The sequence below is a fragment of the Leptomonas pyrrhocoris genome (assembly GCF_001293395.1).
Source record: "Leptomonas pyrrhocoris isolate H10 chromosome Unknown, whole genome shotgun sequence".
In the NCBI taxonomy this organism is placed as follows: domain Eukaryota; phylum Euglenozoa; class Kinetoplastea; order Trypanosomatida; family Trypanosomatidae; genus Leptomonas; species Leptomonas pyrrhocoris.
The window spans coordinates 1589557-1604847 of NW_015438360.1; the positions used below are offsets into that span (position 1 = coordinate 1589557).

Genomic DNA, 15291 nt, shown 5'->3' on the forward strand with positions numbered 1-15291 from the left:
GTAGACGAGAGGCGAAAGGGAGAGATACAAGAATGATGCAAACAGCGGGACACGGAAAGATCACAACGGCAACGCAGGGTGGTAATGCCCAACAAATACAGCGCAGAACACATAAATTGTAAAAGAGGTCTTGATGAGTTTGCCCACGGTAACAACAACAAAACTACACCTACACACATGCATAGAAAGGCAAATATCAACCTATTCATCTAAGGAGGAGAAGATCCACAAAAACAACAAAACGAGCGGCAACGACGACGAGCGGCTTTTTCCTTTCGTTGGAACTACACGCAGACGTCCATCACGGGCAGCCTCAATAGTGTCAGGAGCCTTGCACGTGCATCGTGCCATCTCTCGCACACGCTCTGTCGCGCGCTCGCATTTCCCGCTAGCCTTAAAGCGGAAATGTTGGTTTTCTCCCACGGCGACAACAACTAGAGTGATTACGTTACTTTTTCTTTAGCTCCTTTTTGTAGTACTCCATTTCATCCCAGATGGCGCGGCGCAGCTGGTACTCGGAGATCTCCGCGTGCATGTCGAACCCAAGATCCAGCACCGGCGGCGACGGATAGCTCTTGCAGTCCGCACCGCCCACGCTGCTGAAGAAAGGGTGCTGCAGCGCCTGCTGGGCTGTAATGCGCTTGTCCGGCTCAAAGGCTAACATCTTCGTCACCAAGTCCAAACCGTCCTTCGGCAGCTTCGACAGCAGTTGTGGCAGTGGCCGCGTGCCTTTGTACTTCTTCGCGATTTCGTTCATATTTGCCAGGCCTGATCTGCTGCTGCTGCGCTCGATGAACTCCACGCCGGTAATTGGAATACTCGACAGCACAAACTGCAGCTGGTGGATGTAGTCGCGGCCTGCAAAGAGGGGTCGCTGCGTCACGTACTCGGCCATCACGCAACCGACAGCCCACACGTCAATCGGGTAACTGTACGGACACATCAGCAGCAGCTCCGGCGGGCGGTACCAGCGCGTCACAACGTAGTCCGTCAGATCTAAAGGTTCTTTCAGGTTGTTCAGCCCCGCCCTCGCCAGTCCAAAGTCACACACAATGGCCTCCTCCGAGTCCTTCTCATCACGCAGCAGAATGTTGCTGGGCTTGATGTCGCGGTGGACCATTCCCATGGAGTGCATATCCGCTAAGCAGCGCAGCACGCGCACACTAACGCGGCGCAGCATATCGAGCGACTCCGTTTTGTTCTGCCGAATAATGGAGAAAAGATCCACGTCGTAGAGGTCGGTGACCATGTACAGGTCGCGAAACTCTGTGATGGCGTCGCGGGGCGGCAGCACACGGATCAGCCGAAGAATGTTGCGACACCCGCATTCCTTCAACACACGCAGCACTAGAATCTCACGCCAGATGCGGCGGCCATCAATTAAATCTTCAAAGACGCGGCTCACCCGCTTGATGGCGACCTCTTGAAACGTGCGGTCGTCCAACGCGGCGCACACGATGCCGTACGCACCATGACCAATCACACTGGTGACGGTGTACGTGTCCTCGATGTCGAAGTTCTGCCCCCGAACCTTGTAGACCTTGCGGCCGCGCTGGGTGGAGACGAGTTGGACCCCGTTGGCCGATGAGCTAAAACTGGCGTTGCCGCCACCGTTGTTCGTCATTCTCTCTTCTGTAGGTCGACTCTTTTCTTTCGAAATGTGTAGAGAGGAAGAAAAGGAAGTCTTCGCGTATTCAATTGCAACGCCTTTTCCCGTGTGTCGCCACTTTTCGTGACGATCGCCGCGATTTGACAGGCGCAAACAATTCAAAGTGGGTGATTAATCTGATGACTAGAACGGGAGCCACAGCTTTTCTTTTCTTCTTTTATAAAAGTAGAGTAGAGAACTAGGAAGAGATGCTTTCTGGGCGGCGACAAACAAACGCAAACACACCTGTATATACACAACAGATCAGCTTTGACGTTTACTATGCTGAGAACAGCGACAAAGAAAGACGGCGTGTAAAGCAGAAAACAAAAACGGCGCAGGAGAGGGAAGTGAGCTGAGCAGCGAAGGGTGAAAAGTGCCGAAGTGTTATACGGAATTTTAAAAAAAGGAAACGTTGTTTTATTCCCACCTTCCTCTCTGTGCTGCTCAAATCAGCAGTTTTGTTTCTTATGTGTGTATTTTGAATGCAAAGGTCGTGCCTCTCTCTGACACTTCTCATCCAATCAAAGAGGCAGACACCATCAACGGCGTGCGGGTAAACAGAACACAAGAGCTTTCAAGCGCACCAACCTTCATCCCAGACGCTGTTCCATTCTCATTTATTTTCTTTTTTTAAGTTTGACAGAAGAGCGCGCTGACGCGACAATCATCGTAGAGTTGCGTAGATGAAGTGAAGCGAAGGAAAACGGTAGTGGTACACATGAAACAATAAAGTAAAAAACCAACAAGGAAAGCAACGCGAGGATGCGCACCTTCGCGCACTCTTTCAAGAAGATACGATTTCAGTCTACGGAGATCTCCCCCAAAAGGCCATAATGCCGCAGCAGTGGAAACATGCATAGAACCGACACGCCTACCGTGGTGGACTCATCATCCCTCCACTTCTTGAACCCTTCGCAGATGAAGCGGGCGACGGTCGTGGCGGGGGCGGTGTGCCGGCTTGTACATCGTCGTGCACGCTCCCCCCGGTCGCACGCGCGGCCGATGCCTCCGCAGACGCCGTGCGGTTGCGATGGCGTGAGCGCGACTCCTGCGACAAGGTCCGCACACGACGCAGTACCTGACTCATCTCCTGCTCCTGCACCGCCCGGCTGTCGAGCAACGCCTGTTGGGCGGCAGAAATGGTCTGCGACTGCAGCTGCAGCGTTGCCTCCATCACTGCTTTCTCTTGTCGCAGCTGGGCAACCTCCAGCGAGGCCTGGTGCAGACGCTGCTGCCACTCCTTCTCCTTCCGCTGGAACTCGGCGACGAGGGCAGTGTTCTCCTGCTGCAGGAGGGACTGCTCCCACGATGCCGTTGTGGGGGTGGTGGGTGCAGGTCCGAGCGCAGCAGTCGGCAGCCGCAGTGACGGCCGGGGGGACACGACGGAGCCGTTTGCGTGAGCTCCATAGACGGGCGCCACACGCGCCGAGCCACCACCACCACCATCACCATCAAACATGAACTGCCGCAGCTCGAGCAAGTGAACCTTTTCCTCCGCAAATTTTTGAGCCTTCAGTGCGTCCTGCAAGGCGTGCTGCAGCTGGGCAACGGTGGCGTCCGTCGTGGACGACTGCAGGTGAGACTGCGATTGCTGCTGGAAGGACGGCATCAAGTTCTGTGAGACGGACCGACCACCGCCGAGGGACCCGTTCGCCGCAGCGACATCCCGGTTCGTCGATCTTTCGTCTTCTAAACGCTGAATCTCCTCGCGGAGAGAGAGCACTTCCTTTCGGTGTGTCTGCCGCTGCTCCTTGAGGTCCGCCTCGGTCGCCTGCTGCGCCGCGCGGACTTCCTCCAGTTCCTGCTGAAGCTTCGCCGATGCGGCTCGCTCCGCCTGGTCAGTGCGGCCCGCTCGGGCAGGAGAAGCGGCAGCAGCAGAGACACGCGCAAACCCCTCCGCCGTCATTGCCATCCATAACAATTCGTACTCCTCCTTCGAGTGAGCCACGGCGTCCAGCGTACGACTCACGCGAGGGGGAGGAGGCGCGTGTGCGTCAGCTGCCACAGCCGCCGCCGCCGCACGGGCCTGCTGCACTGCCTCGTCGAGGGGCAGCGCAAAGGCGCAGAGGGAGTCGCGCACCTGCCGCATCTCCGCTGTCGTCGACTCCACCTCCTGCGCAGACATCGTGGAATCCACATAGAGAAAGACGTGTCGGCGGCTGGCGAGCAGCAGCGCGGCCATGTGCGTCGTGGACAGGTGCGAGCCGACGAGCACGACGCAGCTTTTGTGCAGGGCGTACTTGAAGACGACGAAGGAAATAACGCGCAGCGTGCCGAGGACCTCGTCGATGGTGGCGGCGGTGTCGCTGGCCCGCAGTGTTTCGCAGGCCACCGCACCTTCGTCGTAGGCGAACACAAGACACTCCTCATACTGCAGCGGCGTCTCTCCGTGGTCTTTTGCCCCGACCGCTGCGGGGGTGCTTGACGGCACCGCCATGACCACCCCGCGCTGCGACACCTGACGATCAAACCCAAGAGAGCGGTGTCGCGCTTGGTCGCGGATAACGTAGTTTACGACAGCATCGCCCAGCCGCCCGTGGTGCACCTGTGAGCCTAGAAGAAAGAAGACGGAGGAGGAGTACGGCGGTGCGGCTGCCATGGACATTTCGATCGCGGTGGCCACCCGACTCGGTAGTGCCCGCTCTACGATGTCGTCCGCATTTATGCGTTTGCCGTTGAGGGAGAGTGTCTGCGCATCGACGACGTGCAGGGGTGTGCCGTCAGACGTCCGCACGCCGTTGAGGCAGAGGGTGGTGCGGAAGCGATCCATGCGCACCCAGCCGATTTCGCGTCTAAATACAAGAAAAAGAATAACAGTAATAGTAATCGAAAAATTTTCTTCTTCTTTCCTTCTTTCCTTCTATTCTTTTTCAAATTTGCTCTATTGAATCGATCTAAAAGACTCTATCGACGACAAAACCGCCACTCGATGAGCAATAATTTCAACAGCAAATCATCGGCTGCTGCTGTTTTTTGGAAGCCGGAGAACCCAGATGTGAGGCGAATAAGGCGGTGAGAGAAAAGGTGGAGCGAGAGATGCGCACCGAGACGATGTGGAGACGCATAAGGGAGGGAGAGGGAGGGCACAGCTGAGCCTAAGCCACTATATGCGCACTAAAAGAAAACAAAAATGAAGAAGCTGCTGAGCAGCTGATACTGTGGAGAGGGAAATACAAATTCTCCTCTGATGACATCCGTTGCGAGGAGCTTTAACGCCTTTTATTTTTCATAATATCGCTGAGAATGCGGTGTTGCAAGGAAATAGTGAAGAAGCAGCAAAACGAACGAAGTATACACGACCCTTGAAGAGTCACAGAGCATCACAGTTTGCATTCCCATTTAGAGGTGGCGCACGCACCAATTACTCGGCAGGAACACCTGACGCCGTATGTATATATATATAAACTCACGCAGCGCTCTATTCCTCCCTTCTTCTCATCAAAACGGCGGGTCGAACGGTGTGTCAGGCGGCGGCGGACCGATGAAGGCAATCCAGAGCGCCTTCTTTCCGCTGGCTCGTACCGCCGCCTTAAACTCGTCTCGCCGCATCCCTTCCAGGGCGCAACCGCCAAGCCAGCTGAGCACGCGCGATGGGTACAAGTCCGGATTGTCCTTCACCGAGTCCACCAGGTTCTCCGCCACCCCAATCAGTTCCTCCTTGACCCACTCGTCTTTGATAATGTCACGAACAACAAAGGCGCGCAGCGCCGCACGCGTCGGCGTGTCGGTGGTGAGCTCGCGAATAAAAAACTTCTTCAACTCCGCCACCACAACGGGGTGCGTGAGAAGCTGCAGCCCGAACACACGCAGCTGCTCCTGCACCTCCGCGTCGTTCAGTGCCTTGCTGATTACCTCGCCGGAGAGTGCGATGGCGGCGAGCTGGAGCAATCTGTCGTTGCGAGCGGGGTGTCGCTGCTCGTACACGTTGTAGACGTACCGCCCACCGAGACCAGCGCCGGAGATGCCGATTGCGACGAGCCCAAAACGCACGAGTGAGTTGGCGGAGATGTGCATATGCGGACGCAAATCATTCCTCGACGGCTGCGGCAACGTTAACAACAGTTATCGTACACATACACCACCGAAGGATTGGAAGAGTAAAACAACGATGACCACCACCACTACAAAAAAAGCCTCTATGCAGCTTTGTCGTCTGAGATCTACGCTTGGCGTTATCAACGACACCGAGTGAACCAAGTGGGCGACAATGACTGCTGTTTTTCTTTTCTGTGCGAACGAGCGCTGCTCACATTCAAGGAGGTGCTCCGTCGCCACTTCAATGAGGCGCCGGCCTAGCGTACGCGTATGTCCGAATGTGAGGCGATCCGGCTGGGCAGCTGAAGTGACGAGGGGAACAAGCAAGACAGCAGAGGGAAAAAAATCGGAAAGGGAGAAGAAATAGATTTGACCTTGTGTGACATTTGAATAAAACGGTGACCTACCAGACGTCCGGGCAACCTAAAACAACCATCATTGTTTCCTAGCCCGTTAAACCAATTTTTCAAGCTTCCAAAAGGGGGAAAAAAGAAGATGAACGAAGCGAATACGACTTCCTTTGCACAGGCAACAGCGTTAGGAGACGTGCTGGTCTGCCCATCGGCGTTGACAATCGCTAAAACAACCGAAAAGAATAAGCGAGAATATGTGTTCGGAATAGTAATAACAACAATAAGAATAGCATCCGTCCGGTTTCACACAAAAGAAACGCAACGTACCACGCCAACGCCGAGCAACGACGGCAACGAAACGATGAAAATAGTAAAGCTCAAATGAGAGAAGCAGAAGAAAGCACCTGCCGTTTAACGAGAGCCATTTGACTGAGGCCGCCGCGGTCAACCACACAGAGGTAGAGAGAGAGAGAGTGACACAACCGCAATACACCACAGAGGACATACACACACACACAACGGCAAGCGGCGTCGTATTATGCCGCAAATATGCCACAAGAGAAAAAATATATATATAAGGCATTGGGATATGCAAAAAGCAGAAGCGTCGTTTCGATTCTTTTGGTAGCGCAGACGCGACGACCTTCACGACCTGCGCCGTGTCATTTTTTGGCGAAGTTGACGTTCAAACCGACAACGGAGAAGTTGCCGTGGATAAGACTGTTGAACTTGCTGCTGATCGTCTGGAAGGCGCCGCTGCGGACAAAGTTCGAGTAATAAATTGGGTTGTCGCCGCTGCTTGTCATCACGACGTTCTTGCGGTCCGTGCCTACATAACTCACCCATACCGTCACAGACGAGTTGCCTGCCAACGTGGCCGCGTTTGAGTAGCACAGGCCGCAGTTCTTCTTTCCGGTGACGTTGCCAATGCATACATACGCGTCGGGGTCGCCCAGCGTACACTGATCCTGCGCGTTGCACGTCGGTGCGAAGCCGACCCTCGCCGGCTGCACGTTGATAGCCGGGACGTTGACGGTGATCGTCTTGCTGCAATAATCAATGGAGTCGGAGGAGCTCGCCGCGGCGTTGGCCTTCGGTGCGGTGGTCGTTGTTGTTTGGCGGGAACCACCAGAGCCGCTTTCGTCGCCGCACATCGATGCGTTGTAATTCGGATTGGGGATCGTGGTGGTGGTTTGGCCTGACTGCCCCACGTAGTTGAAGTAGCCCTTGTGCAGGCCAATCTCCAGCGACAGAAGTGTCACGACACCCACCATTGTAGGATCCCCACAGGCTTCAAGACCGTTTTTAGCCACGAGCACCGCACCGGTGGAGACACCAACCTCCGGTTCTGTCGTCTGGTTCGACATGCCGAAGCCGAACACAGACAAATACTTGTCGGAGCGGTTCCCGGTCAGGTAATACGACGTGACAGGCGGCGTCGCGTTGTTGGTGACGGCGTAGCCGGCGGCGAGGAAAGGCGCGGTGTTCAGCGCCAGGGCAGCGATGTCGTCTACGCAGGGCGTGAAGGCGAACGTGGCGGTGCTCTTCAGCACCCCGTTGACCGTGTAGTTGTTCTCCTGGGCCATCTGCAGCACAAAGCGGAGATTGATCGGGTTCTTGCGCAGGCACCCGGTCCCGCCGCTTACGGCGGCCACGTAGGGCGTGCAGACGGTCCCGCTGCACGACTTTGCGGTGGCGAAGACAACAAGGGAGAGCATGACAGCGACGGCCGTCACCGACAACCAAAATAAACCTTTGGCACTTAGAGGAGACATCGTGCCTGAACGCGACGTGGAGTGCGGCACCACACCGGATGAGATATTGTTCCTAGATATATATACTCTCGACTTTGCGTTAAACGCTGCCTCTGTTTTTCGATCTCGAAGAAGTCGCATGTGATTTAAAAAAGCAGGAACAAAGATGGGACATACAAGACAGAATGAAAGAGTCGACGCTGCGTTCGTCTCATAAACGAAGAAAAACTCGTAGCAAAAGAACGCTGACATTTCTAGTTCGGCGTTCATGTGTTCATTATCAGAAAGCTCGCATCACCTCTCTCCAACGTCTGCGTGATTGTGCGCTCCCCAAAAAAAGACCTCAAAAGGCGGCATCAACAGTAGCAATAGCAAATATGAAATGAAACATGCTTCGCAGTTTCGTACTCGTACTTTCTTTCTTTTGCAAGAGCATATGCGCACACATCGGAAAGGAAAGCGAAAAACACTCGCCGCAACGATCTGCAGCGCTACACGAGCGACAGAGACGAACTTTCAAAAAAAGAAGAAGGCGAAGAGGGGACGCGATCGTCTCATAACCTGGCCCAGCAAAAGGGAAGACCCGGTGGGATATACAACGGAGAAATAAGGAGAAAAAAAAAACGACACCTCTTGTGAATGTGAACGCAACGCAGTCAGGAAGGAAGATAGAGAACAAATGAAGTAGGTGATGATGGAAGATCACTCAGCCACCGCCTTGGCGCGGAACAAGAAACCGCAACAACACATACATTAAGAAAGGACAAAAACGTCAGCTTATGCGTTTACTAAACCGCAATCCATTGCTCCGTTCGATGGCCGTGAAGCGAGAAAGACGTAAAGCAACCACAGGCTTCATTTCAATGAAGACCAAGGAGAAGTCTTGCGAGGCGTTCGCTCGTCCAAGATCATTGACTTTATTCTGTCAGGATCGAGTTCCGAGTTTCAGGTAGGAAAACAAAAACAGAAAACCAAAGCGAGAGAAAGAGATGGGAGCACAGCGTTTGAGGGTTCTACGACACCATGAACGACGCGAAAGCGCGGAGGAGATAATTCGATCAAAAAATGATACAGAGAAACAAGAACAAAAGAAAAAGAAGGACTGGAGAAATATCAAAGAAAACACATCGCAAACTTACGAATGAATGATACACTTTGAACGCGTGAAAAGGTAAAAGAAAATAAAAATACGTGTATCCTCTAGCTTTGCAAACACTGCGCGTACCTTCATGTGTATTAAAGTCCTCAGGGGTTGCACTCATGTCACCTTGAATCCGAAGCGGAGCTCCCTTATTAAGAAAAGAAGAAGAAGAGAAAAATGCGAGAAAACGACCAAGAGAGCGAGACTGTGAGGACACCCCCTCTCACACCCACAAGCGAAAAGCTCTCTTCGTTTTGAATAGGTGAAGGCCACCAACTAAACAGATGATGACATAATAATCCTGTATGCAGTCTTGAGCCGTCGTTTCAGAGGAAAGCGATAAAACTGCTATGAAGTCAACGCTAACTCGCGTGCATGCCACCACGAAACAGATTGACTGTCTACTTCTTGACATCCTCAATCTCGAATTTGCAGAGAATGGCACAGCCAGGCAATGACGCGCCGTTCTCGCACAGCTTCATCGGAATCGCCCGATAGCCACTACGCAGCGCGCGAACGGGGATGACCATCTCACACACCGGATCGTTCGCCGATGTCGTGTCCTCGTCCATGATCTTCACGGTGAACACATCCACCTCTTTGCTCTCGCAGTGGAGCACGAAGTTCTCCATCCATGACGGGTTCAGACCGTTGTTGCGTACCACCTTCGTCTTTACTTCGGTGTTTTGGCGTCCGTTGATCGTCATCTTAATGTAGGGATCCACAATGTCGCCCTTCTCCCGCAGTGACGGCTTCGGGATTTGCGTACCGCACAGCACCTCCACTTTAATCGTGCAAGCCGTGGGCATCGTACCACTCGCGACGTCACGCAGGTACTTTGGCTTCAGCACGTAGCCGCAGCCTTTGTTGAGCGAGAACATGCCGTCGTTCAGGCGCATATCGTTGTCCCAGGTTTGGTAGTTGAGCGCGACCACCTGCGCACCCATCGACCATGCCAGGGTCGGGTTGTAGTTGGAGGACCCAATACGCGAGCCTTTCGGGTAGACGCGCGCCAGCATGCGCGAATTCTGTCCGGTGAAGTTGTCGCGTGCTGTCGCTGCAAACGCCTCCACTTTTGTCTCCGCGTAGCTTTGGATGTTGTACGGCGCGGCGTCCTTGCCCCAGTTGGCCGTCTTGAAGGCACCAATCGTGACGCAGTTGGTCAGCAGGTTCGGCACGTCGGCGTGCACCGTCGTCTCCGCCTTGCCGGACGAGACCGGCGAGCCCTCCACCGACTCCACATCCGACCGTGGCGTCTCCATATCGTCCACATCCTTGCCTGGCAGCTTCCACTTCACCAGCACCTTGCCTTTCAGTGCGTCAGGGGTGTAGGTCATGTTCGGCACGTCCTTTGCCATCATGAGCGTGTCACTCAGAATCGTCTGTAGGTGGTCAGCCATGACGTTGCACTGCGCGACGGAGGTGTGCACCTCTAGCGAGAGAATAACTGGGTACGGCGACGTCACGAAGGCGTGGCGGCGAACGGTCTCGATGACGTCGGCAAACCGGATCTTTGACGTGCGGGTGTAGCCGTGGTAGACGATGGGGTCGCCGTTTTTGCCGTCCCAACAGTCTAGCTCCACGCAGCGACAGCCCGCGATGAGGGCGCGCTTGTACATGTCAATGTCGCTCTTTGAGCGGAATTGGTCACCAGACAGGTACGTGTTGTGCGATGAGTTGATGAAGTAGTCTTTTATTGGCTGCTGCATGTCGTCCACAACGCCCTTCAGGTGCTCCGGGTCCAGCGCAGGGTTGCGGTGCGGGCTGAGCAGGTAATGCACAAACGACGTGTAGGTGATGCTGCCCTTTTTGTTGGGCTGCAGTTCGTTGTAGACGGCGTCAGTGCTCTCATCCGCTTGCTCTGCCATGAACTTGTCAAACTCGTTCCGCGTCATCCAGTCTTGATCAGCGGCGTACTGCTTGAAAAGTGGACGCAGCTCCTTGTGTGACGTGAGGTGCACGAAGAGGGTCGTAAACTCCTCCAGGTCCAGCGTGCCGTCCCCAGAAACGTCGTGGGCTTTAAAGAGCTCCGCTAACATCGGGTTTGAAATCTCCACGTTCATGCGCACCATCAGCTTCTTCGCCTCCTTGAGGTCCACCTTGCCGTCGTGGTTCACGTCAGCCCGTTCCCACGTTGCACGAATGCGTCCCTTCAGCGTGTCCTCCGAAGATACCGCCGCGTCGGCATTCAGGTGAGAGCCTTTCCGCTGCATGCCGACCATCTGCATCCACGTCTTGGCGCTAGCCTTGTCGTCAAAGACGATAAGCCAGCTGCGATCTGTGCGGGTGTTCATCTTCACCACCACGTCCGTTTTCTTGTTGAGGTGCGCAGCTTTGTACACGTGGTTGTTTTGGTCGATCTTCGTGACCTCGTAGAGGTCTGTGAAGAGCATGGTCTGACGCTTCGTTTTGTTGGAAGGCTTGTACTCCAGCGCCTTGCCATCCTCTGTCAAGGAGAACTTCTTGTGGTGCACTACATGGGTTGTGGTGAGACGGCGCAACTCGACGGAGCCGGCCTTGAGACGAAACAGAAGGTTATTCACGGCCATCAACTCCTCCTCCGTCGTCGGAGGGTCGGGCAGTGTTTCCTTAATAGCGCGAGTAGCCATTTTTATTTCTGTTCTCTGGATGTTGACGTTGACGCAGTCAAATGCTTGCCGTTAGCGCAGATCTACAAGCGAAATATATGCGTGCTGCTAAACACGAAAAAAATATATAGTGATTTGTCGGAGAAGAAATAATAATGATAATAGTATGAAAGAACTGGGAGTGATGCTCCGTTGGATTCACGCACACATACACACACGAACCAGGATTGGGGAGCAGTTACGAAGGAAGGCCACTTTGTTTTGAAAAGCAGAGGCGAGTTGAGACCACAGCGCCGTTCCACCAAAGACACAGCTCAAAGCAACGCTAGAATTTAAAAAAAGAAGTTCTTTTTTTAAAGGCTTTGGAGCGAAGAGAAGATGGGAAACAAAAAACATGGAGCGCACGGCGAGCACGTATACACAGCGTTGGACACGACTCTTCGGTGGCGTTTTCGACCACAGAAGTAGGGGATCGCAGGAGCGAGTGAGGATTTGAGAACGAAAAAGGGAAAAAAAGATGAAGGTTGCGGGAACACACGTGTACAACGAGCCGGAGGGGGACATTACATTACGAAGGAGAAAAGAACAGTGGTGAAAAGCGCTTTGGTTGAGCACAGAAACGTGAAGAGTACGTGCTCCGATCACGGAGGTGCAACGCACGTAAAGCTGAGGTTTCCTCTCCTTCACGGAGGCGTGGTACATCAGCGGCGTACGAGCGACAGAGAGAGAGACAAAGTAACAGAATCTCGTTCGGCCCATCGCGCCCCAGTCCAGGCAAAAAAAAAAAAAAACATGCAGGAAAGCACATTTGAGAAGCTGCTAATAAATAATAATAGCAAACGAGAAAAATGTCATCCAACCGACACACACTCTCTCTGAAGTGCGACGCATTAGAGTTACGATCGCTTTGAGCACGCCTTTTCCTTCGGCTGTTGATGTGGTGGTGACGTTTCTCCTTCTCTTTTTCTTTTTGATACGAATGAATCTCCCGCGACAGCAAGACTAGAAAAGATAAGACGAAACGCAGCAAACGAAGACCAAGAAAGAAGCGGGAAGGAGAGAAGAAAGGAAAAGAAAAACGCGCTGTCGAGATAAAGCGTGCGTTTCAGCGCGTCGTTCGCGCACACGTGTGTGTGTTGGTACTACACAAACTATAGCTGGCCGCCAAAAAAAGAGAAAAGGGAAGGTAACTAGAACAACAACAAATACAACAAGAACTTGAAACAAACCACAGAAATGATAGTGCACGTAGTTTGGCCAATAACCCGCCCGTGAACGGTGAAGGCCAAACACTATCGCTTTTTCCCGCCAGCCGCTCTCCCCGTTGCCACCTCTTCTGGGAGGCAAACGGAGAAATAAAAATCTCCTCTTCAAGCAGCACATCACCATTCAGATTTGCATTTCCTTATTGAAACGATTCCTTTGTTTTTCTGACATCACGAACTCGATTGGGTTTCAGTGATGGTGGTCTTCGCAGTCGGACTCGCCTGCCTTCTTCGCGTACGCGGGGTGCACCTCGTAATGCTCCGTGTGCGAGTGCTTCCAGCGGTACCGCTCCGGGTTGAAGACAGCGCGGTACACGTGCGGGTCGGGTTCCTTGTTGTCCTGAAACGGGTTCTGCCGCAGCACACCGCCCATATCGCGAATCGGCCGCGTGAGATCCTCCTTCGACTCCGGCGTGGTGGCGATCTTCTGCTCCTCCTCAAACCAGTCGTCGTCGTTGTCGGTCGCGGTGGACATGTTTATGAACTTCAGACGGCACCACTTGCACACCACCACCTTGCCGCGGGGGCACTTGATAAAAATGCGAGGGTGCTGCAGAATAAAATGGCTGTGGCCCATGCACCAAATGTGCTCTCGATAGACGGGGACGGGAGGAATTTCGGCGATAATACCGCCGCGGTTGGAGTAGTTCAGCTGCGGCGTCTTCCGTCCTGGTCCGAGCAAGCCAGGGTGCAGACTGGCTAGTTCGTTGACGCCGGTATTCCACGTGTACTTCGGATCTCGCGGGTGCGTGAACTGAAGCTGCTTTTGGTTTGTCACACGGCTGGCGTACTCTAGCGGCATGTAGACAGGCGGACTGTAGTAGCCGCGGTTGTCGGAGAACGTCCACAGCAGCGGGAACGTCTTCTTCATCATTTTGCTTGCTTTGAGTGTGCCTGTTAGCGCTAAAGGGAATAGTACTACAAAGAAAAAAAGTGATGTCCTCTTGAGATCGGACCCCTAACGTAGATCCTTTTCACCTAGAAGCAGAAGTAAAAGAAAAATCCTATCGAAGAAAAGAAAGCGGTGCAATTGCACCCACGAACGAAAACGCAGAAGGGAAAAAAGTCGTACCGCCAATTGGCCTTGGGTGGAGAAGCGAACTCTGCTTCGAGAAGTGCGCTACATACACTTCACTACTAACGACTTCAGCTGTAAGGCAACTATAGCCTTTGCTCTCCGTTGCCGTGTGGGGATGAGAGCACAGAAACGAGACCTTCGCCGACAACATAAATAGAGCATGCATCGCCCGAAAGAGGAAGGCAGCAAGGAAGTCGAAAATGGGAGGGTTGTGAAGGGATAACAGAAACGAGAAGACTCTACCTTCGAGGTAAGGCACCACCAAAACTCACGCCCACGTACCTACGTTCAACGAAAATCACACAACGCAATAACGTCAAACACACCGGATCGCAATACATCCATGGCCACACATGAGTAAAAAAAGATACCCTACACGACCGTTTTCAGCAGGTGACAAAAGTCAACGCCGCCATCTTCCACGAAGATGCTCATTGCACCCGTGCAGGGGTAAAGGCGTCCAACAAACGCAACTCGCACCAGCAACACCAAATGATCGCCGAGTCGAAAATTATGTCATGTTTTGCACTTCCTTTTGCGTGGATACCTTTATCCTTTGTCCTTTGTCCTTCGAAACGTCAGCGAAAAATTTGTCCTTTATCCTTTGAGGCGTTACAGAGACCTCTGTCCTTCGACCTGCTACGGAAGCATTTTACCTTTGAAGCATTAACGGGGTTTTTGTTTTCTTACTTTTTGGAGCCCACTACGACATCCGAGAGAGCCAGGCGCGTGCACAGGCAGCGACCGGCGAGCAGGTGTGTATGCAGCTCCATGCGCCGCTGCCGGTGCAGGTCCCGCGTCTTCTCAGTTTAGCACACAGAGATGGAGACGCGCCGCGGAGCCGGGCAACACAACGCGCAGTCCCGCGTAGTGACGCCTGGACAGTGCCGCAGTCGTGTAGCTCGGCGCCGCGGAGGTGCGGCCGGCCTCTCAATGTCGGTGGCAGTGGTGGTTAGAACTAAACATATATATATATATGGACGTTTCCTTTTCACTTTTTGAGGCGCTCGAGGAGCGCTTTGAGTTGCGGTCAAAGCATCGAGACGCGGAGAATCGTTACAGTTGAGAGAGAGAGAGAGATATTTTTTGTTTTTGAACACAGCGTGCTTTACCACGATCGCGGCACGCGCCTTAACCATGTCAGCTCTCAGTCAACAAAGCATGACGAAATAGAAAACAGAGAAGAGAAAATAGGAAGGAGGCGCGGGCCGCGAAGCCGAGGGGTGGCGGCGCCAAACAAGACTGGCGCAAGCCGCACGCCCGCAGCGGACGTGCACCTACGCGTCTGGCTCACGTGCATGGCGATGCAGCTCCAAGGGTCGGTGGCGTCGGCACCTCGCCCCCAAGCCGCCGCGCTCACGCACCGGCCGGTGCGCACTCCCACACCCCGACCACTGCCCGATCCTCCCTCCCTCCTAACAGTGCA

The 15291-nt window shown here is 53.7% G+C and overlaps 7 protein-coding genes across 7 annotated transcripts; all 7 read right to left on the reverse strand.

The window, feature by feature from the left end:
• Positions 1–448: 448 nt before the first annotated feature.
• ABB37_03024 (mitogen-activated protein kinase putative (MPK5)) lies at positions 449–1934 on the reverse strand (the record flags this gene model as incomplete). Its single annotated transcript, XM_015800217.1, has 1 exon — positions 449–1934. Exon 1 carries the CDS (start codon positions 1622–1624, stop codon positions 449–451), a length of 1176 nt encoding a protein of 391 aa, XP_015661819.1. The 5' UTR covers positions 1625–1934.
• Positions 1935–2522: 588 nt separating this feature from the next.
• ABB37_03025 (hypothetical protein) lies at positions 2523–4618 on the reverse strand (the record flags this gene model as incomplete). The annotated part of the gene is made up of 1 exon (XM_015800218.1): positions 2523–4618. Exon 1 carries the CDS (start codon positions 4419–4421, stop codon positions 2523–2525), a length of 1899 nt encoding a protein of 632 aa, XP_015661820.1. The 5' UTR covers positions 4422–4618.
• A 471-nt stretch (positions 4619–5089) lies between these two features.
• On the reverse strand, positions 5090–5989 carry ABB37_03026 (hypothetical protein; the record flags this gene model as incomplete). Its single annotated transcript, XM_015800219.1, has 1 exon — positions 5090–5989. The coding sequence occupies exon 1, from the start codon at positions 5663–5665 to the stop codon at positions 5090–5092; it is 576 nt and encodes a 191-aa protein (XP_015661821.1). The 5' UTR covers positions 5666–5989.
• A 712-nt stretch (positions 5990–6701) lies between these two features.
• ABB37_03027 (hypothetical protein) lies at positions 6702–7814 on the reverse strand (the record flags this gene model as incomplete). Its single annotated transcript, XM_015800220.1, has 1 exon — positions 6702–7814. The coding sequence occupies one exon, from the start codon at positions 7812–7814 to the stop codon at positions 6702–6704; it is 1113 nt and encodes a 370-aa protein (XP_015661822.1).
• Positions 7815–9335: 1521 nt separating this feature from the next.
• On the reverse strand, positions 9336–11961 carry ABB37_03028 (putative mitochondrial phospholipase c-like protein; the record flags this gene model as incomplete). The annotated part of the gene is made up of 1 exon (XM_015800221.1): positions 9336–11961. The coding sequence occupies exon 1, from the start codon at positions 11541–11543 to the stop codon at positions 9336–9338; it is 2208 nt and encodes a 735-aa protein (XP_015661823.1). The 5' UTR covers positions 11544–11961.
• Positions 11962–12977: 1016 nt separating this feature from the next.
• Positions 12978–14002, reverse strand: ABB37_03029 (putative mitochondrial hypothetical protein; the record flags this gene model as incomplete). Its single annotated transcript, XM_015800222.1, has 1 exon — positions 12978–14002. Exon 1 carries the CDS (start codon positions 13656–13658, stop codon positions 12978–12980), a length of 681 nt encoding a protein of 226 aa, XP_015661824.1. The 5' UTR covers positions 13659–14002.
• Positions 14003–14674: 672 nt separating this feature from the next.
• ABB37_03030 (hypothetical protein) lies at positions 14675–15004 on the reverse strand (the record flags this gene model as incomplete). The annotated part of the gene is made up of 1 exon (XM_015800223.1): positions 14675–15004. The coding sequence occupies one exon, from the start codon at positions 15002–15004 to the stop codon at positions 14675–14677; it is 330 nt and encodes a 109-aa protein (XP_015661825.1).
• Positions 15005–15291: the final 287 nt, after the last annotated feature.